This window comes from Myotis yumanensis, unplaced genomic scaffold (genome assembly GCF_028538775.1).
Source record: "Myotis yumanensis isolate MYYU_CA2020_CCGP unplaced genomic scaffold, mMyoYum1.0.hap1 SCAF_5, whole genome shotgun sequence".
NCBI classification, from domain to species: domain Eukaryota; kingdom Metazoa; phylum Chordata; class Mammalia; order Chiroptera; family Vespertilionidae; genus Myotis; species Myotis yumanensis.
In genome coordinates this window covers 1,017,339-1,045,071 of record NW_027223756.1, presented here as the reverse complement: position 1 = coordinate 1,045,071, position 27,733 = coordinate 1,017,339, and the positions used below count along the sequence as shown (strand labels likewise).

The following is a 27,733-nucleotide window of genomic DNA, read 5'->3' as shown; positions in this document are numbered from 1 at the left end:
TGCTGTCCCTGAATAATGTGTAATTTATACTCGTATAATGCTTTACAGTCTTCAAAGTGCAATGAGCTTTTAAACATTTAATAGAGGACCTGTATAATCCACTGTGGACAGGGATCTGTAGCAAATACCAGGAAGTTGTGTGTGTGTGTGTGTGTGTGTGTGTGTGTGTGTGTCTGGGGAGGGGAGCCCGGTGTGGAGTGGGGAAAGTGCTGATCCTGTGGTTTGAGGGATCTGCAGCGGAAAGGAAGCCCCGGGTGGGGGAGGCCCGGGGAGGAAGCAGCTTGAGATGAGGTGGTCGCAGGACCCGCAGTGTCCCCGGCGACTTGGGGGAGCTGCTCTCTGTCCGTCCGGAGGAGGGGCAGCGTCCCCGGGTTATGGCGTGCGGAGGCGCCAGCTCACTCGGATATCCTAGTGCGCTGGGACCAGTGTCCTAGGTGTGGGGCCTGTGAGTGCGCAGGGCCCAGGAGCGAGAGCGAGAGCGAGGGACTCCCTTCTTGGGGACCCATCCTAGGGCCCAGGCCGGCGTCCGGGCTCTTGATTGCTAGAACTCCCCTGGCGTTGGCATCAGTATTGGAGGGTCCAGGTGATGACTGGTGCCCCCCCCCCCCCCCCCCCCCCCACCCCCCCCGAGCGCCTTAGCTCTAGGTCCACAGCTTTGCAGCTCTTTGATGCCTCGGAGCCTTTGCTCCCCTCCTTCCTTCATCCTGTCCCTCCAGGACCAGCTCAGGCTCCACCCCATCGGGGCTCCCTCACCCTCAGGGCCAGGGGAACCGCAGCCCCGTTAGGGAACAGCCAGAGCCCTTCTTCCACTCCGGTCCCCCGTCCCTCTGTCCGTCCTCAACACCCGGAAGGCACCTGGTGCGTCTCCGTAGCCTGAGCACCCAGCACAGGTTGCCAGCCCTCCAGGCGGCAGCCAGGAGACTGGAGTGAGCGGTGGGTGGAGAGTGAGCGCCTGAATGAGCGGGTGAGCGCATGAATGGATGAGGGTGAATGAGCGAGCAGGACGGAGTGCGCGTGGGTGGAGGAGCGAGCGAGGGCGCGACAGGTGCGCGCGTGGGTAGGCGAATAAGGAAATGGCGAGGGAGCTGACAAGGGGCTGAGCGTGTGATGAGTGGGGTGAGTGGGTGGGTGGGTGGGTGCTGAGTGGGGGCGGGCGGGAAGCAGCGCCGCGGAGAACCCGCGGGGAGGAGCGATCCTCGCAGGAGGGCGGGAGCGAGGGCCCTGAGCGCGCGCCGGTCCTGCCCAGGGCCGCGTGGCCGGGGCGGGGCCGAGGGGCCCAGGCGTGGGGGTGGCGAGGAGTGGTGTGGGCGGGGCCAGTCCGGGAGTTGGCGGGCGGAGGCGGGGAGTGGGCGTGGCGAAAGCGTGGCACGGGCGGGACCAGCCTGAAAGCTGGCGAGGATTGGGCGGGGCCAGGCCAGTCAGGGAGCAGATGGGGGAAATGGGCGGGGCGAGCCGGGAGTGGGCGGGGCGAGTCCGGGCCGGGCCGGGCGCGGAGGGCGGGCGCGGAGGAAGTCACGTGGCGCGCGCTCACATGACTGGCGGTGCGATGGACCCGCTGCCCGCGGCGGCAGTCACGGCAGCCGCTGAGGTGGAGGCGGACGAGGAGGCAGATCTACCCGCGGCAGGTAAAGCGGTCGGGCGGGCTGGCGGCGCACCTGGGCCCGCGACCCCGGGGACCCCGCGGCCCTCGGCTCCCTTCCCTCCCGGGCGCCCCGCCGGGTCGGTTCGCCCGCTCCAGGGCGCGCGTGGCCCCGGGCGTCCGGTCTGCGGCCGCGGGTCCTGGGGCCCGAGCACCGGCCCAGGTTGGCACCTCGCCGCGCACTCCTGCCCGCGTCTTCCCGGGGGCTGTCCGGACCCCGGGGCAGCGGGTCTGCCCGCCCCACGCTTCTGCGGTGCCGCCCTGCCCGCGCGCGGCGTGGGCACCGCGCCTGGACCTGCGGGTCGCGGCCAGTACCCTGGTCGCTCGGGACGTGGGCGCTCTCCTCCGTAAGCCGTCCCATTGCCCGTAAGTGCGCTTCGGAGTGGATGGGCGTGGACACCGAGAAGCATGCGGGCGGCGTGGCTTGCCCAGGCTGCCCTGTTTAACGCCCCCTCCCTCCCCTCACTGGAGGGGACAAGCAGGTGGGTGTCGGTGTGACTTGCTGTTTCTTCTTGGCAGAGGGGCACACAGTTGGGGGACTCCGCCTGGGGGGCCTGACGAGGTGACCCTGAGTTCTGGAGGCTCTAGAGCAGCGGTTCTCAACCTGTGGGTCGCCACCCCTTTGGGGGTCGAACGACCCTTTCACAGGGGTCGCCTAAGACCATCGGAAAACACATATATAATTACATATTGTTTTTGTGATGAATCACTATGCTTTAATGATGTTCAATTTGTAACAATGAAATTGGGGGTCACCACAGCATGAGGAACTGTATGAAAGGGTCGCAGCATTAGGAAGGTTGAGAACCACTGCTCTAGTGTGTTCATTAGGGGGAAAGGGAGGCTGAAGCTGCCGGGGTGTTGAGGGGGCATTGCCCTGGGCTGGGCATTGCGCTGGGCTGGGCATTGCGCTGGGCTGGGCATTGCCCTGGGCTGGGCATTGCGCTGGGCTGCGCATTGCGCTGGGCTGGGCATTGCCCTGGGCTGGGCATTGTGCTGGGCTGGGCATTGCCCTGGGCTGGGCATTGTGCTGGGCTGGGCATTGCGCTGGGCTGGGCATTGCCCTGGGCTGGCCCAAGAGATGGGAAGCCCTGGGTGAGTCCTTCTGGACAGCCGCCCCCTCTCCCCCGCCCCCTGGCCTTTCTCCTCCGCTTGGAGCTCTGGGAGGGGAAGCATGTGATAGCCCCGCTGCCAATTAGAAAAAAAACACTGTGTTCATGACGTCACACCATTGAGCCCAGCCGGGACCCTGGCCGGTCACACCGGGAAGCGGTGATTGGGTGGGAATGCCCCCTCCCCGAGGGGTAACGCAGCCCAGAGGCCCTGCGTGTGGTGGCCTCAGGGTGTCCTTGCGGGTGTGGGGACTGACTGCACTGGGTGCTTCATGCAGGGCTCACCCACGGCTGCCCTGACGGTGTCATTTATGGCCCCACTGCCCTCCTGTGACTTCCTGGGACTTCCCAGGCAGCTGGCCTGCCTTGAGGTGGTGGTTTCGTTAGGCGGCTCCCGGTGGGGACAGGGCGGCTTTCCCGCAGCAGGGAGAGTCTCAGAGGGGATCCACGGACCGAGGACATGGCCCGTCACTTCCTTCCATCCCAAGCCGTCCCCCGTCCTGTGAGGCAGGGGAAGTGGTGGGCAAACCTTTGCACACTCGGAAAACCAAGCCAGAGGCCAGTGCCCGCTTGGGCACGGTTCAGGGGCCTGTCGTGGGGCGGGGCCGAGGCTGGGGGACTGGAGTGTGAGAACCTCAGCCTTTGAGAGTCAACTTGGTCCAGGGATGACGTGCGTCTTGCACTTTAGGAGAGGCTGGTTTTCACGGTTGAAGAAGCGGGAGTTGTGGTTCACGGATACGCAGCGAATTTCCGCTTCTCCGGTGTGGTGTCCGCGGGGCCAGCGCCATCGTCAGCGTTAATTGTGGGGACCGTGAGGTCTGCATCTCTCAAGTACCCTTGGGATTGTCAGGGAAGACAAAATGACTGTGTTCCCTGTGGTTTTCAGCATTTCCTATCATACGTTTAACCCGTGAGTGGTAACTCCCTCCTAAGAATTTAACACTGAAGTGTGAACTACATGCACAAACACATTTTCTTTGAAAGAAAGACCGTTACAGTTCAGGTTGAAGTCTCGCCCCCACGCAGTCCCCCTCTCTTTCCTGGAGGAGGCCGTCGCTCTCAGTTTGGGGGGCCCTGCCAGTCCCGTTTGTGTCCTTTTTATGTCTGTGGGCTCAGAAGACACATGCCTCCCCGCCCGCTGCCCGTGCCCCCCCCCCCCCGGGGAGCGTATTAGTTTCCTGCGGCCGCGGTAACAGGTTACCTCACCTTCAGCGGCTTAAGCCACATGCATCCATCACCTCACAGTCTGGTGGTCGGTAGTTGAAAGTAGGTTTTCCTGGGCTAAACCCCAGTGCGGCCCAGCTGCGTTCCGCCCGGAGGCCCTGGGGGACCCGTTTCCCGGCCTTTTGCAGCTCCCGAGGCCTCGGCATTGCTTGTGGTCGGTGCCCTTTCCCCTGTGGCTGTGGCCACAGCATTCCCATGTGTCATCTCTGGTTCTGCCTGTCCTTCCCCTGTTCCATGTGACGGCCCCTGGGGTTGCACTGGGCCCTTTACCCTGTAACCTAACAGCCCCAGGTTCTGGGGGTGAGCACGGGGGCGTCTTGGGATCCATTATTCTGCCAACTATTGAGATACTCGAAGAGCAGATTGCAGGGTTGTAGGGTTTGCACACTTTTTCAAATACACATTTTTATTGATTTCAGAGAGGGAAGGGAGAGGGGGAGAGAGAGAAACATCAATGATGAGAGAGAATGATGGATCGGCTGCCTCCTGCATGCCCCTCACTGGGGATCGAGCCTGCGACCCGGGCATGTGCCCTGCCCAGGAATCGAACCATGACCTCCTGGTTCATAGGTCAACGCTCAACCACCGAGCCACACCGGCCGGGCTGCACACTCTTTGTTTTAGCTGATACTAACCAATTACCCGCTGGTTGGCCATGGCCAGTTTATACAGTATTAGCCGTGGATTAAACGCATCCTTTCCCACAAGCTCGTCAACACGAAATCCTGTCTTTCAAACTCCCTTCAGACTTAGAAAAGTGAAGAAAGTGTTTCATTTTTGTTTTGATTGGCGTTTCCTTGACTATTCATTAGTTCCTTGAAGTTTAGTTTCTTGTAGTAATTTCACCGTGGATGGTTCTGGACTGCCTGTTCCTATCTTTTGCCTGTTTTCTCACGGGAATGCCTTTCTCCTTTACGGGTTTGTGTAGCAGTTCTTCCCGTACTTGGACGTAAGCCCTCTGTGAGTTTATTGAAGCTCTAGCTACCGAAGTAGCTGACTGACCAGAACGTTCTGTTCCCGGCCGGTGCGGGAGGAGTGCTTGTCCCGGGGCCTCTCTGAAGCCATAAACTCAGCGACTGTGACAGAGTAAGAATGGCAGAGAAGACGTGATGCGCGTGCTTGTCCTGTCCAATGGCACCGCACGCGACAGAAACTTGCACGGGCCACACCGCGCCCTGCGCGCCCCAGCCCGGTCTTGGGAACAGGAGCAGCGCATCCCGCGGCATTCCATTCATTCCACCAGGAAGCTCCCCGAGCCGTTTGTCTTTGCAGAACCGGCTGCCTCCTGATGGCCTGTGGGGTCAGGCCAGAGCTCTGCCGGTCACCCTCACCGCCCGCCGCCGCCCGCTGCCGCCTGCCCTGCTGGGCGATTTCCATGCCTCCATGCCGCCGCCCTCGCCTGCTCCTGCCTCATACATTTGTTGAGTCCACTGAGTTGCTCTGAAGACGTCGCACTGGCCTGCGATGAACTCGGACCTCACAGCTCTGCCTGCGCTCGGCGGTCCCTCCCTGCCTCCCACACGCTCCCATCCCGGCTCCTCCGGAAGGAGCCGGTTCCTCTCCCAGGCCCAGGCCTAGAGTACCTGCTGCACAGAAAGGGCGCCGACGTGTGAGCAGACTGGCGTCTTTGTCAGGGCCTTTTTTAGGATGGTATCGCCTTTTCATGTGGTTCTGTGGATGTTCTTGAAGTTTGTGTCGTGATCTTTACACGCTGTCTCTCTCACTCACACACACACACGATTTGCAAGGTAAAACGTGTCCATTCGGAGAAAGAGGAAGTAACGGACGCACGATTATGTAGAACAGATTTTGGCAGAGTCTGTGGTTAGCAAGAAAGAGATGTGCTCCGCCGGGGGAATTCTGTCTGGGTGTTCATCTTCCCTTCCTGAGAAAACGCCTCCCAGGAGGGCTGTTTGCCGCGTGCTCGCCGGGGGCCAGAGGCGGGACCTGCTGTGGCCACTGTGGTGAGAGGCTCGGAGCGCCGCTGGGGCCGACCCCAGGCGTGTGGTGATCACCCCCCTCCCCTCGGAGGCTGTAGTGTTTGGGGCCTTTGCATGAATTAGCGAGACATCCCAGCCAGACTCGGGCCGGCGTGCTTTGTGGAAATGTCAGGGCTAAGATCCGTTTGTTGGTTTCACAGCTGACGCTGCTGGGGAGAACCTGAGGCCCTGGCACAGTCGGAGGGCTCGCCAACAGCACAGCCTGGCCCAGATAGGGACAAGCATAGGGTTTTATTGATCTCGGATGGAAGGGAGGGAGAGAGAGAGAATCACTGGCCGGCTGCCTCCTGCCTGCCCTACGGTGGGGACCATGCCCACAACCCGGGCCTGTGCCCTGACGGGAATCGAACCGTGACCTCCTGGTTCATGGGTTGACGCTCAACCACGGAGCCACGCGGGCCGGGCATGAGGATCGTTTTGCAGGAGGTTTGGGTTCCCTGTTTCACTCTCCAGTTAGCAGTGGGGAGAGGGCGTATTGTCTCTCATCCCTCCTGGCAGAGTCCTGCGTTAGTCAGCAGGTCGCCCCGCCCCGCCTGAGGTCTGTCTGAGCTGTTGGTCCGCCCAGGGCGCCGGTGCGTCCAGCTGCTTCCGGGGCCCGGCGTCTGTGTGGCAGCAGGAGGGGTGTCTGGGAGCCTCACCTGCTGCTCGGAGCAGAGGCCTGTGCGGTGGCGGAGGGTCAGGCGGCTCCTGACTGAGCACTTACCTTGGGACGTAATTGCACCTCCCGACTCCGGAGAAATTCCGGCCGCGCTGCAGCGGGTCGGCTGTCCCCGAACTGGCCACTCACTGCGGTGCCGTGCACGAGGGCGGAGCGAGCTGCGTCTCAGCTCGCGGGAATCCAGGAAGGTCAGTGTGACAGTGTGTGCCCCGCGCCTCCAGCTCCTGGGGCCGCAGTGACGTGGGAGGCTCGCGGACATCCCTGCAGAAGTGAAGGTTGAGCTGTGTCGTGGGGCGTGGACACGCTTCTCCGAGGTGGACTGTGTGATGGGCGGGCTCCTCGGGAGGAGAGGCCCGTGGAGGGCGAGCTGTGCAGAGAACGGTGGCAGCGTGGCCGGGCCGGTAGCCACGCCTCCCTGACACCTGCGTGGGACCTGTGTGCAGAGCCCTGCTCCTCCAGTGGTCCTGTGGCTGGAGCAGTCCCGTCACCCTTATGTTACAGATGGGGAAACCGAGGCATGCAGCAGGCCCGTCCCTTGCCCGGGACCACACAGCTGGTAAAGGTGGAGCTGGGGTCCAGCCCGGGCCTCGGGCTGCAGTTAGGACCGGGTGGATGTCCGCTCCTGGCGCAGTCCACGTGGCTGCCTCTGTGCCTCCCTTAGCATCCGCTGACCCCGCTCCCGGCGGACTGCCCCCCGCCCGGCGGCTTCCCTTACAGATGGTGGGCGCCCCGTCTCACGGAAACCCAGGGCCCTGGGAGGCGCCGTTCTTCTCTGGAAGGGAGAGCGTGTGAACAGTGACACGGGACAGGAGAGACACGTGACCCTGCGTGGCTGCGGGAGGAGCTTGGCGGAGGAGCCGTTGCAGCAGAGTTTGGGGATCAACCCTGTGCCGCGCCTGCAGACAGTGCGCAGGGCAGCCGGGAGCCGGGACCCGCCCATGCTGGCGTCCAGGTGAGGCCGCTGCTGAGTCCGTGCGCAGCTGGCAGGGCTCTGGCTTCCCGCAGGGAGTCAGGAGCTCTGGGCACATCCCAGGGGAGAGGCGAGCCTTCTCCTCTTTCTTTTTCAATATCTTTTGTCGATTTTATTTTTTATTTTATTTTTTTAGAGGAAGGGAGGAGGATGGAGAGAGAGCAACATCGATTGGCTGCCTCCCACACTGAGGATGGAGCCCGAAACCCGGGCCTGTGCCCTGACCAGGAATCAAACCAGACACCTCCTGGTTCATGGGTTGACGCTCAACCCCTGAGCCATGTGGGCCGGGCAGGGGAGCCTTCTTTGCACAGAGAGCGAGGCTCCAGATCAGCGCCGGTGCTGTGGCGGGAACCGCTGGCGACACAGGGGTCTCGCTGGACGTTTGCCCGTTCCCAGTCTGCCCACGCCGGCTCCCCAGGCGATGCTTTCCGGTTGGCGAACTGCATTCCGGGTGTGGACTCGGCGGGCGGCTGGAAGGCAGGGGTCCCGTCCTCCCTCCGGGGTCCCTGCGTGCATCAGCGAATGGTGGGTAAATGGGCTCTGTGGGGTGACTGGGGCTCGGGCAGGAGCCCGGATGTGGGTGGAGCCCGGGGTCCGCATGAGCGCTGCCTGGGATCCACAGGGTCCGGTCGGGGAATTTGGAATATTTCCATTTCATGTCAGAAGATTCTAGAAAACCCGAGCCACTTTCAGACTGAACAGCCAGACCCAGGATGAGGTTTAAGAAAGAAGGAAAACCAAAACGGTTGAACTTAGAGACAAGGAGTTTTTTTTGTTTTGAACTTTGAACTCCTACGGTGTGAGTTATTCCAAGATCCCCCAAATTAGCCAAAGTAGTCTCCCCTAAACTTTGCAGGAAGTCACTGCCTCCCCAGCTAACGATGCAGGGAGACCCCGGGAACCCGCGCTCCAGGTGGGTCAGGGATCACCTGGCAGGTGACGGTGTCGGCTTTGACTTAGTTTTCTGACGTCTGAAGCAACAAACCAGTGATTTTTTTCCCCTTTGTGGTCTGGGCCCTTGCCTCTCCCTCAGGGAGGAACAGCCACTCTCAACTTGAAAATGTATATGTGTGTGCGAGTGTGTGTGTGCGAGTGCGTGAGTGTGCATGAGTGTGTGTGTATATGAGTGTGAGTGTGCATGAGTGCGTGAGTGTGCATGAGTGTGTGTGTATATGAGTGTGAGTGTGCATGAGTGCGTGAGTGTGCATGAGTGTGTGTGTATATGAGTGTGAGTGTGTATGAATGTGCGTGTGAGTGTTTGTGTGGTCACACGTGTCACAGGTCCCAGGACAACCAATCCACCGTCTCTGTGACCAGTGGGGCTCCGGCTTCATGTCTGTGAAATGGGGTCACTGTAGCTGCTGGGAGTGCTGCAGGGCTGGCAGGGGTGGGGGTGGGGAACGTCCGCCCGCGGGCTATGTATGGCCCGAGAAATCCTTTGGTCTGGCCCTGCCAAGGCACCCGCAGGCGGACTCGAGACTCAGTCAGTCTAGGCCAGGGGTGGGCAAACTTTTTGACTCGGGGGCCACAATGGGTTCTTAAACTGGACCGGAGGCCGGAACAAAAGCATGGATGGAGTGTCTGTGTGAACTAATATAAGTTCAAAGTAAACATCATTACATAAAAGGGTACGGTCTTTTTTTTTTTTTTAGTTTTATTCATTTCAAACGGGCCGGATCTGGCCCGCGGGCCATAGTTTGCCCACGGCTGGTCTAGGAGCTTTTTCATAGCAACATCCATCTTTACGAAGTGAAGCGTATGAAGCGAGTGACGTTACAAATACCCGATGGCCGTTGGCAGAAGAAGGCCCTGCCCTGCTTAGAGGGTGCTGGCTGAAGCCCCGGGAAGGTTCTGGGCGCCACGGCGCTTGGTCGGCAGTGGCTCCGGTGTCAGCGGCGTTTGGCGCTGCGCTCAGTTCTCCCGGTGACCGGCGGAGCCCGTGGTGAGAGCATGGCGGGCTCACCGGCCCGTGAACACTTCGCTGGCCCAGTGCTGTTTGCACTGTGTCGGGGGCCGAAGTTCTCAGCTGACACCAGGGAAGGCCCGCGGGACCGTGAGCGGTGGTTTATCCTTACCGGGTTTCAGGGCAAACACACCGTGGGGGAGATGGAAAAGCTTTTTCTCGTCTCTGAAATGTAACTGGATTAGAAGGATATTGGAAGCAAGGCCCGCTGGGAGCAACGCTGCTCGCCCGGCCGTTTGCGTGGCTCGCTGGGCGGGCTTGCTGCTGCGGGAAAAGTGGGAAGAAACGTGGTCGTGCAGACACGCTGGGTGTTGAAAGCGCATCTGCTGCGGCCCAGGCGCGCGGCGGACACAGATGGCGGCCCGAGTCCCAGGAAACGGTAACGTTAGCACAGTGAGTGGTCACAAGAGAAATAAGTCAGCGGCAAGGGGAGGCCATGGGAAGCTTCTGTTACTTGAGCCCGGGGTTAAGGGTAGTGCAAGGATTGGCGGGGGCGGTGACTTTTCAGGGAGAGCCGCCCCCAGGAGGGACGGCTGCTTCCCGCTGTGCTTCCCGCCGTGCGGCGTCGGGGTGTCTTGACCGCCCCCCCATCTGCTGAGCCCTCGATTCTGAGGCCGAGGCCGAGATAAGGCCGAGGAAACTTCTGCTTCCACTTCCTGAGAACAGTGTGTCGTGTCAATTGAGAACAACAGAGTCGCTTGGAGACGTTTTAATCGGAGGAGGAACCGGTCTCGTGAGCCTGGAGGGACGTTGGTTCACGTGAGCGGAGGACAGTGCTGGCCCCTTCGTGTTGTCCCCGCGGGGCGTTGTCCGGGTTAGAGAATGCTGGCTGAATGGTGGGGCCGTCGCGCGTCACCGTCATCCCCACCGGGAGTGAGTGCCCGCGGCAGCTGCCCGAGCGCCCGCCCCGTTAGGTTTGGGGCATCAGATCCCCTCCCTCGGCTCGCCCTGTGGCAGCGACTCAGTGTGCCCCTGACCAGCAGCCTCACCGGGGAACTTGTTAGAATTTCCGATTCTTGCCCGGCCGGCGTGGCTCAGGGTTGAGCGTCGACCTATGTAAGAACCAGGAGGTCAGGGTTCGATTCCCGGTCAGGGCTCCTGCCCGGGTTGCTGGCTCAATCCCCAGTGTGGGGCGTGCAGGAGGCAGCCGGTCCATGATTCTCTCTCATCTTTGATGTTTCTCTCCCTCTCCCTCTCCCTTCCCCTCTGACATCAATTAAAAAAAAATGAAAGAGAAGGAAGACACGTTTGGTTTCAGAGACACGTCCCGGCCTCCGGACGGGGCAGGACCTTCCTCCCTGCTGCCTGTGGCGCCAGGCGACCCTTCCTCACACGGGGGCTCTGCCAGCGGGGAGCGCCCAGGGAGTGCCTGGCCACGAGTTAGGGGACCCCAGTGCTCAGTGCCGCCCTCCACGTGGGGCAGGGCTGCCTGTGAGTGGCCGGCCTGTGCCCGCTGGGCAGAACGGCCACTCCCCCCCTCCCCCGCCCCCCGCCTGTGACCTCTGCCCCGTCAGCATTTGCTGAGTGAGGTTGGCTTTGGCTTGGATAAAGCGAGGGCATGCGTGACGGCACGGCTCACTGGGCAGACCTGCGTGTTTCCTGGCCCTTTGGACTCTGATGAGCAGGGCTCAGATGTCACTGCTGACGGGCCTGGAGCCGGACCGTGCGGTGCAGACCTGGTGGGGACTGCCGCGGGTCCGATGAGTGTGAGAGGGCCGGCAGCTCTGTGCACCGACGTCTCACCATGACGCCTGCCAATGGCCGCCTTGGCGGAGCAGGACTGCACGCACACGCATGCACACGCACACACACACACGTACACTCACACGCATACACGTACACACACTCACAGACATATACATGCTCATATACACACACACTCATATACATAGCCACACCCCACACACGCACACACATGCACACACACATATGCACACACTCACAGACATATACATGCTTATATACACACACTCATATACATAGCCACACCCCCATGCACACACACACATGCACACACTCACAGACATATACATGCTTATATACACACACTCATATACATAGCCACCCCCCACGCACACACACACATGCACACACTCACGCACACACACGCACACACTCACAGACATATACATGCTCATACACACACACACTCATATACATAGCCACACCCCACACACGCACACACATGTATGCACATTTGTATGCACCGACTTGTGCATGCTTATATACACATGCATTCATAAACATACGCACTCAACACACACACATGCACACCCCTAATGCACGCTCAGATACATGCACACATTCCTCCTGCACACACGTGCCCACACGTGTGTGCATGTGGACACATGTTTTAACAAGTTGCACACGTGCTCCTCTGCTGCGACGTGGGGTCCTTGGTAGGAGGCCACAGCACAGGCGTGAAGAGGGAGACGCAGGTGCAGCTGGGAGGGCCAGGCCCCCCGCGTGGGCTTCTCAGTCCCGGACGGACGCCGCCCCGAGGCTGCCCTGGGCACTCAGGCCTCAGAGCTCTCGCTGCTGAGTGTCCGTGGTTTCCCCGGGCCCCTGGGGGCCCCCAGGAACGGCGAGGCCTGGCTGCTTTTCTCTCTTAAGCTGCGGCCGTGAAAGGCGGCTGCGCTTTACCTCCTCACACGCTGAGCAGCTCCGCAGCTGGCAGGGAGGCGGCATTGGCTCTGCCCGCGTCCGGCTGAGGCTGTGAGGGGTCAGCCACAGCAGGCGGGCCGGCCGCTCCGTGAGGAACTGGGAGAAGAAAGACCCTCGCTTTGCTGTGCTTCCTGGAAAAGACCTTCCCCGCGGCCCTGGACTTAGACCCTCACGGAGAGGATCTTCTCTCTGGGACTCTGTACGGGGACCGGGCTGCCTGCGTGATGTCCTGCGTGCCTTTGCCGGGTCCCGGCTGCCCGCTGTGGCGGGGCGTGCGCCCTCCTCGGCGAGGCGCGGACGCTGGGGCTTGGTTCTCTGATTTGCAGGATCGGGACCGAGCCCTATGCACACGCGGGGTCTTACATGTGAATGAGTTTCACAGGGGAAGGAGGTGCGTGTGGTAGAAACGGACGCGCAGACAAGCACGTGGCCGGCTCTTGTTGGAGCCTCTGGCGCACCCGTCCTGTCACCTCCCTTCCTCCCACGTTGAAACGGGACCTGGAATGTGGGTGTGTTTGCTGGTCTGCATGCAGGCGGGCCCAGGAGCAGGGCCTGGCCTGAGTGCCACTCGCGCGTGAATGACGGGTGTGACCCAGGTGGGCGTGGGGTTTGCGGGGGCCTGGCCTGGGGCTCTGTGCTGGGCTCCCTGACCGTGCGGGGACTGAGAGCCGGCGGGAGCCCCGCTTTCTGAGCGGCCGGTCCTCCTGAGCGTCTCCTTCTCTCCGCAGGCCTGCCCACGCCCCCGGCCAGCGAGCGCAGGGACCCGGATCCCAGGCGGATGCAGGTGCCGCCGGGCAACCCGCTGCTGCTCTCGCACACGCTGCAGGAGCTGCTGGCCCGCGACTCCGTGCAGGTGGAGCTCATCCCCGAGAAGAAGGGCCTCTTCCTCAAGCATGTGGAGTACGAGGTGTCCAGCCAGGTAACCCGCGGGCGGGGCCCCCGGGAAAGGCCCGGGGATGGCAGGGCCTTGCCGGGGGCGAGTCCCTGCGTCTTTTGTGTGTGTGTGTGAGAGTGTGTGCGTGTGAGTCCTCACCTGAGGATACTCTCTCCATTGCTATACAGAGAGAGGAAGGGAGGGAGGAGAGAGGGGAAGAGAGAGAGGCATTGACTGGTTGCCCCCCACACGCACCCCGACCGGGGGCGGGGAGTGAATTATCACCCAGGTACGTGCCCTTCACTGGGCATTGAATTTGCGACTTTTCAGTGCAGGGGCCGGCGCTGTAACCGTGGAGCCGCCGGCAGGGCCGTCCGCTGTCTGCTGGTGGCCTAGCCCCCCTTGTACCCCCGCCCCGTACTTGGGCGGGATCCCAAGTAGAGTGGACACCCCCACCTTCTTGTTTCTTCCCATCCACACTTTCAGTGCTTTTTACAGACGCTCTCTTTGGGGCGGGTTTAGGCCACAGCAAAGGGAAGCAGGAGGTACGGACTCTCCCACGGCCTGGCCCCCACGCGCGGCCTCCTCGGCCACGTCCCCCCCTCGCGTGGGGCACTGGCTCCCCTCGGTGAGCGGCACTGACCCGCCCTGTCACCTGCTGTGGCCCACAGGCCCCTCGGGGTGGACGTGCTGTGGGTTTGGGCAAATGCATATGACGTGTCCCATGACCGTGTCGTGTCCTGCAGGGCAGTTTCAATGCCTGGTGTCCGGGGCTCCACCTGCTCACCCCTCTCCTCATCCCTGTTACCCCTGGCAACCACTGACCGTCCCTGCCCTCACAGTTTTGCCTTTTCCAGAGCGTCCCAGCCTCGGAATCACTCGGTGTGTAGCCCCCTCAGACCGGTTTTTCCGCTGAGTGTTGTTATTAGCGATCAGTGTAGCATGTTGAACTTTATTTTCATTTATTTTTTTATTGATTTCAGAGAGGAAGGGAGAGAGAGAGAGAAACATCAATGAGAGAGAATAATTGATCAGCTGCCTCCTGCACGCTCTCTCCTGGGGATCGAGCCCACAAACTGGGCATGTGCCCTCGACCGGAATCGAACCTGGGACCCTTCAGTCCGCAGGCTGACTAGGGGGCGTGTTGAACTTTAGACACAGCTGCGCACACACGTTTCTCCTGCGAGCTCTGGTTATGCTGGACCCAGGTCGGGCTTCCCTGGTGATGAGGACGCTGTCCTCTGCAGCCGGCAGCCTCCCCAGCGCTGGGCCCACAGGTCCACAGCCCGCTGTGCGCCCCATCTCAGTCCACATTCCGTGTCTGGTCTGACGCTGGGGGGCGGAGCTGCTGTCTCAGCATTATTTGCAGGTGTGTGTTGAGGACACCCCCCAGTGAACTAACGAATGCACTATTCGCCCTGGCTGGTGTGGCTCAGTGGATACAGTGTCAGCCTGCGGACTGAAAGGTCCTGGGTTCGATTCCGGTCAAGGGCACGTACCTCAGTTGCGGCGGCTCCTGGCCCTGGCCTGGGGCGTGTAGGAGGCAACCAATCGATGTGTCTCTCTCACATCGGTGTTTCTCTCCGTCTCTCCCCTTCCCTTCCGCTCTCTAAAAATCAATGAAAGATATCCTCGGGTGAGGATTAACACAAAAGAACGCGCTGTTCTCTCTCGGACCCAGGTGACGTGGTTCCGTGACATCGGACTGCGCAGTGTGTAGCGGCTGCGTTACCAGACGAGGGAGGGGGGTCTGCCTTGGGTGGAGGCCGGGGTGGGGTGGGGTGGGCGGGCCCATGAGGGAGGTGTCACTTCCGCGGGTCCTGCTGGGAGGTGGACCCGCTGGTGCCACGGCTGAGGCGGACCTGGCCTTGCAGCGCTTCCGGGCCTCCGTGTACAGACGGTACAACGACTTCGTGGTCTTCCACGCGCTGCTGCTGCAGAAGTTCCCCTACCGCATGGTGCCTGCCCTGCCGCCCAAGAGGATGCTGGGAGGTACAGCTGGGCCTGCGGGGGGAGAGGGGGTGTCAGGAGGGGGCTGCCCCGGGTGCTGGGTCCACCCTCCGCTCTGGGCCGTCTTCCCTGGCACAGTGCTTGCCCCTCGGTAATCTGCTCACGGGCCGGGCAGACGAGTGGGACGGCACCTGTACCCGTGGCCTCCGCGGGCCCTCTGCTCGGTGACTGACGGAGGCCCGCTGTGCCCGTCCGTCCGGGAGCCCCTGCGGGAGGCCCCGAGTGGCCTGCTCTGCCTGCTCCCGGAGCCGGGGCCTCAGCAGCCGCACGGCCGTGAGTGGGTGGTTCTCAGGGAGCGGGGAGTGCAGGGGCCTCCGATCTGACCTGCGTCTGAGAGGAGATAGAAAGGCCGTCGGCATTGCTGCCCCTGCACTTCCCTGGGGCCAGGCCCAGGCGCCTGTCCTGCCTGGCCTGTTTCTGCGGGTGCGGGTGTGGGTGCGGGGACGGCGGCTGCCTCCTGTCCTGTCTTGGTGACCTCGGTCCCCCGGCCTGTCCCCGACCCAGAATGCACTGGAGAGGGCGCACGCCCAGGGCCGGCCGCTGAGATTCTCAATTACGACATCCCCGAGTGGGAAACGAGGCTGAGGTTTGATACAGTTTCCAGTTTCCAGCTTCTGAACCAACCTTGTCCGTACACTGTCCCCCTCCTGGCCGCCGGCCGTCCCAGGTCTAGAGAAGGGACTCTCCCGCCCGCGGGAGCCCGCAGGACACTCATTCGCTCACAGGGCCTGCGGGGCCGAGTCCCGGATGGGGTGCCTGCTGAGACCCAGGCGCCAGGTCAGCGGGGGGCGAGTGGGGTGGGAGTCTCGAGCCCGGAGCGGCAGGCACAGCCCAGTTGGGCGGTTCTGGTTCAGCGTCTGGGACGGCCCGGCCTCTGGGCAGGGTTCCTGCTGCCCAAGGGGCGCTCGCAGGAACTTGGCAATGACCTTCTAGACAGGGTTTCTCTTTAGGGCCAGACTAAATACCTCGAGGTGCGTGGGGGCGGCTTTGCTTTCTGAAGGGAAGTACTGAGCCCCGTGAGGCCCGTTAATCGGTTCCATCCAGGGTGAGGGGCAGCGAGGTGGAGGGAGAGCTGGGCGAATCGCTGCGTGCGGCACGCCCTTCCCTGTCGGAGGCGACGGCGGTGTCTGCCATGTGCGCAGACGCGGGTCGGAAGCACAGGCTCGCGGCTCCCCTCGGCCGCCCGACCACGCGTTTGTGGGGTGGTGAGGGGGCTCTGCCGCGTGGAGAGTGCAGGGTCCCCGCCCGAGGGGGCGCCCAGACCCGTGTGACCGAGCTCTGCCTGCAGCGGACAGGGAGTTCATCGAGGCGCGGAGGAGGGCGCTGAAGCGCTTCATCAACCTGGTGGCCCGGCACCCCCCCTTCTCGGAGGACGAGGTCCTCAGGCTGTTCCTCTGCTTCAGCGGCCCTGTGAGTACCCGCCCTGGGCCGGGGTCTGCTGCCCGCTTGCCCTGTGCCCGGGTTTCCTGCCCTGAGATGGGGCGGCGGGCGGGGGGTGTTGGAGGCTCCTCCATCGTGACTTGGGGCTGGGCTGCCTGCGGCGCGGAGGCGCTCTGTGCGGTCGGGACCTGAGCTGGAGAGCAGTGGGGAGCATGGGCCGGAGGCGGCGGGAGAGTGCGTGTCGCATGTTCAGGCGGACGGGGCACGCTTCCCTCGGGCGGGCTGAGCTGTGTTTGGACGGCCGGTCTCCGACTGTCGGCGGCCGTGGCGGTCAGCGGTTTCTCTCTCCTTTCCCAGGACGTGCAGAGCAAGTTGAAGGAGTCGGCTCAGTGTGTGGGAGACGAGTTCCTGAACTGTAAGCTGGCGACTCGGGCCAAGGTACTCGTCTGGTTGGGGTCCGACTCCCCGTGGCCAGGCATCCCTCCCACATGGAAGGGTGCAGGGGACAGAGACCCGCCCCTGCCGTGTGCCGGGAGGGGCCAGGCCGGAAGGCCACCTCGGAGGTCAGACGTCTGAGCTGTGCGGCCGGACACCAGGCTCGTCGTGACTCGGATGGACACGAGCTCGGTGGCCAGCCTTTTTCCGGGGCTCGGTCTTTGCCTGGTTTAGTTTAACGTCAGTTCACCGGGTCTTTCCCCAAAGGGTTAAGGCAGCTGTTGGCAGCTCTTTTCCTGCTTCCGCTGCTTCTCCACGTGAGCACGCCCTAGGCCTTCCTTCACGGCTGAGCCCTCGCTCCCTCAGTCAGCGTCAGGCTGGAGGGACGTGGCTGCGAGGCCTCCTCCCCTGACGGCCCGTCCGGTTCTCCTCCACTGCAAGTCGAAGGCTGTACCCGGTGTTTCTGCAGGGCCTCTGGTTTCATCAGTTTCAGGGGACGCTGGAGTCGTGGCCTCGCTGGTTGTTCAGCTGTGTGTGCCATGTGCTGTGTGTACTGTGTGCCATGTGTGCTGTGTGTGCCGTGTGCTGTCTGTACTGTGTGCCATGTGTGCTGTGTGTGCCGTGTGCTGCCTGTACTGTGTGCCATGTGTGCCGTGTGTTGTCTGTACTGTGTGCCATGTGTGCTGTGTGTGCCGTGTGCTGTCTGTACTGTGTGCCATGTGTGCTGTGTGTGCCATGTCTGCTGTCTGTACTGTGTGCCATGTGTGCTGTGTGTGCCGTGTGCTGTCTGTACTGTGTGCCATGTGCTGTGTGTGCCGTGTGCTGTCTGTACTGTGTGCCATGTGCTGTGTGTGCCGTGTGCTGTCTGTACTGTGGGTACTGTGTGTGCCATGTGTGCTGTGTGTGCTGTGTATGCCGTGTGTACTCTGTGTGCCGTGTGCTGTGTGTACTGTGTGCCGTGTGCTGTGTGCCATGTCTGTGATGATATTTGTTTCTCTTACCCACGCTGGGGTGCAGGGCCCTGTGCTGGTCCCACACGACCTGGATTTGGGAGCCCGTGTCCTCTGGGTCTCCTGTGCTGAGAGGCGTACACATGTGGCGGTTCATGGTCACAGCTCCCCTCTCCTCCCGCCAGGACTTCCTCCCCGCCGACATCCAGACGCAGTTCGCGGTCAGCCGGGAGCTGATCCGGAGCATCTACAACAGCTTCTACAAGCTCCGCGACCGGGCCGAGCGGATGGCGACCAGGGCCATCGACAACGCTGCTGACCTCCTCATCTTCGGGAAGGAACTGAGGCAGGTGGCCCGGAGGCTTGCGGGCCCTGGGGTGGGAGGGGCCTTAGGCTTTGGTGCTGGGCTTATGCGTTTCCCATAAGACCCTGTTCTGACCTGTCCCGCTCCTGCAGGGAGGGGAGGGGTGCACATGGGGCTCACTCCTAGAAGGAGAGGTGGATTTCCACACACGACGCTTGCCGGGCCCTCGTAGGCCGTTCCCCTGCTGTCAGGATTAGACCTCAGATTGGTTTGACTTTGGGAAGGACATGGCGGCTGTGGCTGCCGCCCTCAGGAGAGGCCTTTCCCGGACTCCGCCCTCCACAGGAACTGGCTCCCAGGCCCGCCCTGCGCCCCGCAGAGGCCTTGGGAGGAGCGGGAGAGCGGTTCTGGGCTGAGGCCCTTCCTCCCCCAGCCCCCAGGCATCCCGTGGCTGCTGAGCAGCGAGGGTCCCGGTCAGGAGACGTGCGGGGACCCCGTGACGTGTTGGACGGAGGCCGGTGTCGGCTTGGACTGCCGGCAGCTTCTGGGCCCTGAGTGTCTCCTGTTGCGTTTTCCTTCAGCGCTTTAGGGTCCGACACGACCCCGCTCCCCTCCTGGGCCGCTCTGAACAGTAGCACGTGGGGGTCCCTGAAGCAGGCGCTGAAAGGCCTGTCCGTGGAGTTCGCTGTGCTCGCAGACAAGGCCGCGCAGCAGGTGAGCGATGGGCTCCCGCACACCCGCTCCAGAGCGCCGGGCCGCGGCCCACACGGCTCCCTCTTCCCAGGTAGCCTCGGGGCTTGGGGGCCCCCGGAACCCCGGAACAGGATGCAAGTCCCTCTCTGAGTCAGTTTTAGCGTCTTTTCTGATTCAGCCTCAGGGCTGTTCCCGCCTAGAGAGGGCGGAGGTCGGCCCTGACGTGGAGCGAGGAGCGGCCCTCCGTCTCCAGGCCCCTCGGGCTCCAGGCCCCTCGGGCTCCAGGCCCCTCCGGCTCCAGGCCCCTCGGGCTCCAGGCCCCTCCGGCTCCAGGCCCCTCAGGCTCCAGGCCCCTCGGGCTCCAGGCCCCTCCGGCTCCAGGCCCCTCCGGCTCCAGGCCCCTCGGGCTCCAGGCCCCTCCGTCTCCAGGCCCCTCCGGCTCCAGGCCCCTCGGGCTCCAGGCCCCTCCGTCTCCAGGCCCCTCTGGCTCCAGGCCCCTCGGGCTCCAGGCTCTGCTCTGAGCTCACGGACGAAGGGTGTCGTTTCCCGCAGCCTCGCTGACCTTGGTGGTTTTCACGTTGACGTGAAATTAGTTCTAACACGAAACCCGGTCAGACCACCGCCCATTAGGACTCTCCGACTCAGCTACGGCCCTTTTCACGCTCGCTGAGCGCGGAGGCATCTGGGGCTGGTGGTCGCAACCATAAGAATGGATCCTGGTTGTTCTCCTCAGACCGGCTGGGAGGCCTAGGAACCGCCCAGCCGAGAGGTGACACTCCCGTGGATGCGTGTGTGGACAGGGTGTGTGCCTTTGGTAACGGCGCAGGTGCGGTGTGCGGGTCGAGTGTGGTCTGGGGCCCGCAGGGGCCTGTTGGCAGATGACACGGCCAGGAGGGAGCCCCGAGTGCCCTGCTCCGTTCCAGCTCCTCTCCCGGTCAGGAGGGGCCGGGCTCTGTGGTCACTGGGTACTTTCCTGGAACCTCACTGATTAGCACGTGGCTGTGGGTGTGGGCTGCAGTGGCCTGGAACCCCTAAGGCCAGGCATGCGTGGGACGCGAGGGACTCCAGGCCCCCAAGTTGGTGCTGGCTCCCAGGCCACTGCTCGTCCCCCAGCAGACTTGCCCTCCTCACTTCTCGGCTGCCTCCTGGCTGCACCCCCTGTGGGCTGTGGGGTGAGCTTTCCACTGTCGGCCACACGAGCTCTCGATGTTGTAGTGGGACCTTGTTTCCCCGAGCCGGTGTTCCACCTCGGGGAGCTGCTGGGAGGGTGTCGCGGCGCCCGGCTCTCCTGGTGCGCGTGGGCGATGTGGGCTTTGGAGCGCGGGAGGGACACGCAGTGCTGGACGGTGAGCACACGTGGGCAGGTGGCGGGAGGCGGGGGGCGGGCTGAGGCGTGTTCTTATAGAACTGCTGGTTCCATGGCTTCTCTGCCTTGTGCTGGGCCTGCCTGTGGGGGGCTGGCTGGGTCCGGGAAGGGCCTGCCGGGCCTGCAAATACGTGCTCGGGGGCAGGTCCCGGGCCCTGTGCTGGGCGCCAGGTAACCAGCCTGTTTCCCAGGGCAAACAGGAGGAGGACGCCGTGGTGGAGAAGCTGAACCTCTTCCTGGACCTGCTCCAGTCCTACAAGGTGAGCCTCGGCTGCGCCGGCGTGTTCGCGCGTGCACGTGCGTGTGTCTGCGTGAGTGTGTGCGTGTGTATGTGTTTGAATGTGTGTATGAGTGTGTGCGTTTGTGTCTCTGCGTGAGTGTGTGCATGTGTATGTCTGTGTTTGAATGTGTGTATGAGTGTGTGCGTGTGTGTCTCTGCGTGAGTGTGTGCATGTGTATGTCTGTTTGAATGTGTGTATGAGTGTGTGCGTGTGTGTCTGAGTGTGTGCATGTGTATGTCTGTGTTTGAATGTGTGTATGAGTGTGTGCGTTTGTGTCTGCGTGAGTGTGTGCATGTGTATGTGTTTGAATGTGTGTATGAGCGTGTGCGTGTGTGTCTCTGCGTGAGTGTGTGCATGTGTATGTCTGTGTTTGAATGTGTGTATGAGTGTGTGTGTGTCTGTGTGTGAGTGTGTGCATGTGTATGTCTGTGTTTGAATGTGTGTATGAGTGTGTGCGTGTGTGTCTCTGCGTGAGTGTGTGCATGTGTATGTCTGTGTTTGAATGTGTGTATGAGTGTGTGCGTGTGTGTCTCTGTGTGTGTGCATGTGTATGTCTGTGTTTGAATGTGTGTATGAGTGTGTGCGTGTGTGTCTGCGTGAGTGTGTGCATGTGTATGTCTGTGTTTGAATGTGTGTATGAGTGTGTGCGTGTGTGTCTCTGCGTGAGTGTGTGCATGTGTATGTCTGTGTTTGAATGTGTGTATGAGTGTGTGCGTGTGTATGTCTGTGTTTGAATGTGTGTATGAGTGTGTGCGTGTGTGTCTCTGTGTGAGTGTGTGCATGTGTATGTCTGTGTTTGAATGTGTGTATGAGTGTGTGCGTGTGTGTCTCTGTGTTAGTGTGTGCATGTGTATGTCTGTGTTTGAATGTGTGTATGAGTGTGTGCGTGTGTGTCTCTGTGTGAGTGTGTGCATGTGTATGTCTGTGTTTGAATGTGTGTATGAGTGTGTGCGTATGTCTCTGCGTGAGTGTGTGCATGTGTATGTCTGTGTTTGAATGTGTGTATGAGTGTGTGCGTGTGTGTCTCTGCGTGAGTGTGTGCATGTGTATGCCTGTGTTTGAATGTGTGTATGAGCGTGTGCGTGTGTGTCTCTGCGTGAGTGTGTGCATGTGTATGTCTGTGTTTGAATGTGTGTATGAGCGTGTGCGTCTCTGCATGAGTGTGTGCATGTGTATGCCTGTGTTTGAATGTGTGTATGAGCGTGTGCGTGTGTGTCTCTGCGTGAGTGTGTGCATGTGTATGTCTGTGTTTGAATGTGTGTATGAGTGTGTGCGTGTGTGTCTCTGTGTGAGTGTGTGCATGTGTATGTCTGTGTTTGAATGTGTATGAGTGTGTGCGTGTGTGTCTCTGTGTTAGTGTGTGCATGTGTATGTCTGTGTTTGAATGTGTGTATGAGTGTGTGCGTTTGTGTCTCTGTGTGAGTGTGTGCATGTGTATGTCTGTGTTTGAATGTGTGTATGAGTGTGCGTTTGTGTCTGTGTGTGTGTGCATGTGTATGTCTGTGTTTGAATGTGTGTATGAGTGTGTGCGTTTGTGTCTCTGTGTGAGTGTGTGCATGTGTATGTCTGTGTTTGAATGTGTGTATGAGTGTGTGCATATGTGTCTCTGTGTGAGTGTGTACATGTGTATGTCTGTGTTTGAATGTGTGTATGAGTGTGTTTGTGTGTGTCTCTGTGTGAGTGTGTGCATGTCTGTGTTCGTATGTGTATATGTATGTATTTCTCTGTGCATGTGCATGTCTGTTCGTGTGTGTATGTCTCTGTGCGAGTGTGTGCATGTCTGTGTTCGTATGTGTATATGTATGTATGTCTCTGTGTGAGTGTGTGCACGTCTATGTTTGCACTGTATGTGTGTCTCTGTGAGTGCATGCGTGTTTGCGTGTATGTCTGTGTGAGTGTTTGTGCATGTGTATGTTTGAATGTATGTGTGTTTGTGTGTATGCCTGTGTCTGTGTATATGTCTCTGTGTGAGTGTGTTTGCATGTGTGGATGTGTGTATGAATGCGTGTGTGTTCACGTCTCTGTGTGTGTGAGTGCGTGCATGTGAATGCATGCATGTGTGCCTTGCAGGGATGGCCCGGCTCTGTGAGCAGGCGAGTGCTGCCCTGCACAGAGGAGCTTGCCTGTTGTTGGGGGGCGGGCAATTCTGCCTGTGGGCCTTCCTGACGGGGTGTCTGACCTGTGAAGCCGAGAGCCCTTTGTGCTGAGCTCAGGAGCTGGCCAGTGCTGTGGGAATGTTCCAGAAAGGGCTGCTCCACCGAGAGGGCTGGTGGCAGGTGGCCTTGGGAGCCCCAGCCTGGTGACCATGTGGCTGGTCCCCCCAGACTTCTGCTGGGAGGCGGGTGGGGCCCCGGGCGAGGCCCGTGCACCTCCTTGCTGCCTGCAGGACGGGCAGCGTGCCAGTCCGGCCCTGACGCCCACCCCTGCGCTGTCCACGCGGTTTCACGTGGTGGTTTGTGGTCCCCCCGGGCCCACCCGAGCTGCTCTGCCACGAGCACCTTCAGGAGTGAGTGAGCGGGTGCGTGAGCTGTTGGCAGGAGGAAGTCATTCCCGGGGAGCCCTCACACAGGACGGTCACGCACTGACGGGTCCGAGCCCGCACGCCCTCCGCCCTCCCCGTGGGGTCCTCCCGCGGGGCGCCCTCCCGCGGGGCGGGCTCCAGCTCTCGCTCCCCCCAGGACCTGTGTGAGCGGCACGAGAAGGGCGTGCTGCACAAGCACCAGCGGGCCCTGCACAAGTACAGCCTCATGAAGCGGCAGATGAGCGCCGCCGTGCACAGCCACGAGCCCGAGTCCGTGGAGCAGCTGGAGTCGCGCATCGTGGAGGTGCCCGGGCACGGGGGCATCGTGGGGGGCATCGTGGGGGGCTTCGTGGAGGTGCCTGGGCACGGGGGGCATCGTGGGGGGCATCGTGGGGGGCATCGTGGAGGTGCCCGGGCACGGGGGGCATCGTGGGGGGCATGGTGGAGGTGCTCGGGCACGGGGGGCATCGCAGGGGGCATTGTGGGGGGCATCGTGGAGGTGCTCGGGCACGGGGGGCATCGTGGGGGGCATGGTGGAGGTGCTCGGGCACGGGGGGCATCGTGGAGGTGCACGGGCACGGGGGGCATCGTGGGGGGCATCGTGGGGGGCATTGTGGAGGTGCTCGGGCACGGGGGGCATCGTGGGGGGCATGGTGGAGGTGCTCGGGCACGGGGGGCATCGTGGAGGTGCACGGGCACGGGGGGCATCGTGGGGGGCATCGTGGAGGTGCACGGGCACCGGGGGCATCGTGGGGGACAGCTTGGAGGTGCACGGGCACGGGGGGCATCGTTGGGGGCGGCATCGTGGAGGTGCTCGGGCACGGGGGGCATCGTGGGGGGCATCGTGGAGGTGCTCGGGCACGGGGGGCATCGTGGGGGGCATGGTGGAGGTGCTCGGGCACGGGGGGCATTGTGGGGGGCATCGTGGAGGTGCCCGGGCACGGGGGGCATCGTGGGGTGCATCGTAGAGGTGCACGGGCACGGGGGGCATCGTGGAGGTGCCCGGGCACGGCGGGCATCGTGGGGGGCATCGTGGAGGTGCCCGGGCACGGAGGGCATCGTGGGGGCATCGTGGAGGTGCTCGGGCATGGGGGCATCGTGGGGGGCATCGTGGAGGTGCATGGGCACGGGGGGCATCATTGTGGGGGGGATCGTGGAGGTGCTTGGGCATGGGGGCATCGTGAGGGGCATCGTGGAGGTGCATGGGCACGGGGGGCATCGTGGGGGGCATGGTGGAGGTGCTCCGGCATGGGGGCATCGTGGGGGGCATTGTGGAGGTGCTCTGTACAGGAATGGGGGAGGCGGGAGGAGAGGCCTGGACCTCCCTCCGCTGGACCCAGAGCCACACTAGGGGCCTCCGTGGTGGCTCTGGGCACCTCCGACGCCTGGCTGGGCCGGGCGGGAGTCGTGGGGGGAGGCCGGGGAGGCAATGCGCTGGCGGACCGCCCGCCGGGCCGGAGCGAGGAGGCTCTTTGTCTGCAGCAGGAGAACGCCATCCAGACGATGGAGCTGCGGAACCACTTCGCGCTGTTCTGCCTGCACCAGGAGACGCAGCTGGTGCACGCCTACCTGCCCCTCACCTCCCACATCCTCGGGGCCTTCGTCAGCTCCCAGATCCAGGGCCACAAGGAGGTGGGCTCCCGCGCCGCCCGGCTCGGCAGCTGACCCTGCAGATTCTTAGGAACGTTAGTGGGAGAGCAGGGCCTGGACGCGGGCACATCTCCTGCCTTGTGGGCAGTGGGTGCTGGTGAGGCCGTCCTGACTCCGGGTTGGGGGGGGGAGGGCGAGGGGAGCAGAGCAAGACGGGAACAGTCCTACCTCCTGGACTCCAGGAGCCGCAAGTGCAGATCCCAGAACTGAGAGGCGGGCGTGAGGGGAGGAGGGGCCCCAAGTGGGCCTCCCAGCGCTCGGCCATCCCCAGGTGGGGCTCCTGAGCCGGCGGGAGACACGGTGCCCTGGGACGTGGAGGCTGTGGCCACACCTGCTGGTCCCACTGACCTAGGGCAGCGGTTCTCAACCTGTGGGTCGCGACCCCTTTGGCGGTCGAACGACCCTTTCACAGGGGTCGCCTAAGACCATCGGAAAACACATATATAATTACATACTGTTTTTGTGATTAATCACTATGCTTTAATTATGTTCAATTTGTAACAATGAAAACACATCCTGCATATCAGATATTTACATGACGATTCCTGACAGTAGCAACATTACAGTTATGAAGTAGCAACGAAAATAATTTTATGGTTGGGGGTCACCACAGCATGAGGAACTGTATTAAAGGGCTGCGGCATCAGGAAGGTTGAGAACCACTGCCTTAGGAGCTGGCCCCGTGCAGCCCCCCAGCCCTGCTTCTGTCCTGGGGTCCTTCCACGCCCCTTGTTAGCCCTGGGGGCGCAGTTTCCTAAGCAGGTGCATCTGCCAGGCCACCCCCGGCTCCTTGGCTCGGTGCGGGGTCTGAGGCTCGGGATCGCTAAGGCCCTGACCCAGATCCCAGCCCTGCACGGAGCGCTCATGGCTTGGTGGCCAGTACCTCTGTGGCACGGATTTCCTGCCTGAACAAGGGCATGAGGCACAGCGGCGGGCACTCGGGGGCTGGGCTACATGCAGCCACCTGGCCTGCGGCCGTGCTGGGCGCAGCTGCACTCAGCGTCCCTGCCTCAGCCTGGGCGCTGCGGGGCTCGGCGGGCTGGCTGCAGGCCCTTCTTCCTACGTCTCGTCCGCTTGTGTGGCCCCTGGAGGAGGCTGTGCCGGTGTCAGCTGTTAGAGAGAGCGCCGGAGATGACAGGGTGTTTCCTAAAACCCCGTGACCAGCAGACTTGTGCCCCTCAGTCCTGTGTGCAGGGGACAGGGACTGGCCATCCGGCACCTCTGGTTTTGGGCCACCCCTCCTTTTGGCTTTGTCTGTGAGGAATGGGCGGTGACGCAGGGAGTGGAGCGGGCAGCCCAGTGGTGGCATGTGCCCCCTCGCCGGCCCCTGGCTGGCTGTCCTGGGTGTCCTGTGAAGAGCTGTGCGCTGGGCTGTGCCACCGGCTGACCCTGTCCCCTCCCCGCAGATGAGTAAGGTGTGGAACGACCTGAAGCCCAAGCTGCACTGCCTGTTCTCGGGACCCGCCAGCGCCCTGACCCCGCCTCGGTCCCCGCGGGACGGCCTGTCTCCTCACTAGTGCCGAGAGGACCCGGCGCCCCCACTAAAACTTCTTTCCAAACGGTGTGTCCCTGTTTAATTCCGTCCAGATGGCAGCTGTCCCCCGTCCCCCCAGCTGCCACCGCCCGCAGACGAGCTGGCCAGAGCTGGTGGGGCCGGGACCCAGGTGCCGTGGCTCCCCCCTCCCCTCGTGGGAGCAGGGCCGGGACAGACCCCGGGTCTGAGTGTCCGCTGAAGCTGAGGCAGGAGGCGTCTGCTGGGTTGTCACATGTACATGTGTCCCGGCCCCGGCACTGTGGCCTGTTAGTCTGGGGGTGAGAAGAGTTAAGATGCCCTGGAGTGGTTTTCTCCCGACACCAGAGGGCAGGGCGGCAAGGGTGTTCTCCCAGCAGATGGTTGCCTGGGTGTGTGCAGGGACCCAGTGTGCTGGGACCCCGTGTGCAGGAACAGCGGGATGATGGGCTGCATTAGCTGAGCAGGGAGGAGGCTGACACCCCCCAGAGGGCAGGCCCGGCCCTGCAGCCCGTACGCCATGTGGTCAGCCAGCAGCCCTGGGCGGGTGGCCATGCGAGAACGTTTGAGCTGCAGCACCCGGGTCCTTGGGCGCAAACTGTTTCCGGAGGACAAGCCTCAGCACGGGGCCCGGGCCTGGGCCTGGCCTGCAGGCAGTGTCCTGGTCCCCCCTGCACACGCACACGCACACGCACACGTCACTGACTGCTGTGCTGGGGTCGGGAGTGGAAGGCCGGTGCTGTCTGCTTGGTGCCGGGAGCTGCCCTGTCCTTTTTGGGGGTCGATGCCCCTTTTTTGGTGCTTGGGGTGGAGGAGTGAGGAGGGTGGCTGGGGGGTGCTGTCCTGGCGGTGGCAGTGGCCCAGGGGTCTGTTGCTGTGGTTAACCCTTCAAACTACCTCACTTCTCTGGGGACTAGAACCCTCCTCCTAGCCTCTCCTGCCCTGTCACCCAGCCACCTCTCCCAGGGCCCGGGGGTGGCGTCCGGCAGCTCTGGGGTGGGAGTGGTGCTTCGTGCCGAGTCCGTCTGAACAGGAGCAGACAGGACCCCGCGGGGCAGGCGCTGGAGGCGGCTCTGGCTGCACCTCGGGATCGTGGGGAGCCTGCCTTCCAGGGCGCCTGCCTGACTCGGGGTCTCTCGGTCTCTCGTCTGATGTAGCCTCTTCCTCGTGGCGTGCGGGACCGGCCGGAGGGGAGGCTCTGACGACGCGGCTGCAGAGGGGCTGCCCACGCCGGGCTCTGTCCTGGCTCAGCCTGGCCCCTGCCACTCCCTCCCCTGCGCCCAGCTCACCAGCAGTAACCAGACACTCGTCACCATTGGCCCAAGACGCAGAGCCCGAGGCGTGCGGGACTCGCTGACGCTGAGGGTGGGTCTGCAGCCCGGCGAGGGAAGCACTTTGCGCCCGAATCCGCGACTGCCACAGCAAACTGGAGTTGTTTACAAACGGTCCACAGTCCCAGGTTTTCGCCAAGAAACTAACATGAACTGTTATTAAACGTATTTATAAAAGTTGGGTGAGACTGTGAG

At 62.3% G+C, this 27,733-nt stretch overlaps 1 protein-coding gene across 3 annotated transcripts; it reads left to right on the top strand.

Annotated features, from left to right (window-relative positions):
* On the top strand, positions 1 to 27,715 carry SNX8 (sorting nexin 8). 3 transcript variants are annotated; one of them, XM_070414264.1, is made up of 12 exons: positions 1 to 19; positions 12,962 to 13,152; positions 14,982 to 15,099; positions 16,406 to 16,527; positions 16,855 to 16,935; positions 18,068 to 18,228; positions 18,768 to 18,900; positions 20,437 to 20,505; positions 23,205 to 23,351; positions 24,533 to 24,679; positions 26,104 to 26,258; positions 27,365 to 27,715. In XM_070414264.1, exons 1-11 carry the CDS (start codon positions 16 to 18, stop codon positions 26,212 to 26,214), a joined length of 1,284 nt encoding a protein of 427 aa, XP_070270365.1. In that variant the 5' UTR covers positions 1 to 15; the 3' UTR covers positions 26,215 to 26,258; positions 27,365 to 27,715. The 3 variants fall into 3 exon arrangements, with proteins under 3 accessions (XP_070270365.1, XP_070270364.1, XP_070270363.1); XM_070414263.1 differs by having other exon boundaries at positions 24,530 to 24,679; XM_070414262.1 differs by lacking the exon at positions 1 to 19 and adding an exon at positions 1,532 to 1,625 and having other exon boundaries at positions 24,530 to 24,679.
* Positions 27,716 to 27,733: the final 18 nt, after the last annotated feature.

Excerpts from the sequence above, each read along its gene's own strand:
- SNX8 (XM_070414262.1), top strand. The coding sequence starts at position 1,532 with ATGACTGGCGGTGCGATGGACCCGCTGCCCGCGGCGGCAGTCACGGCA. Across the intron at positions 15,100-16,405 it reads GCCCAAGAGGATGCTGGGAG|CGGACAGGGAGTTCATCGAG; the intron begins GTACAGCTGGGC and ends CTCTGCCTGCAG. Across the intron at positions 18,901-20,436 it reads CAGACAAGGCCGCGCAGCAG|GGCAAACAGGAGGAGGACGC; the intron begins GTGAGCGATGGG and ends CCTGTTTCCCAG.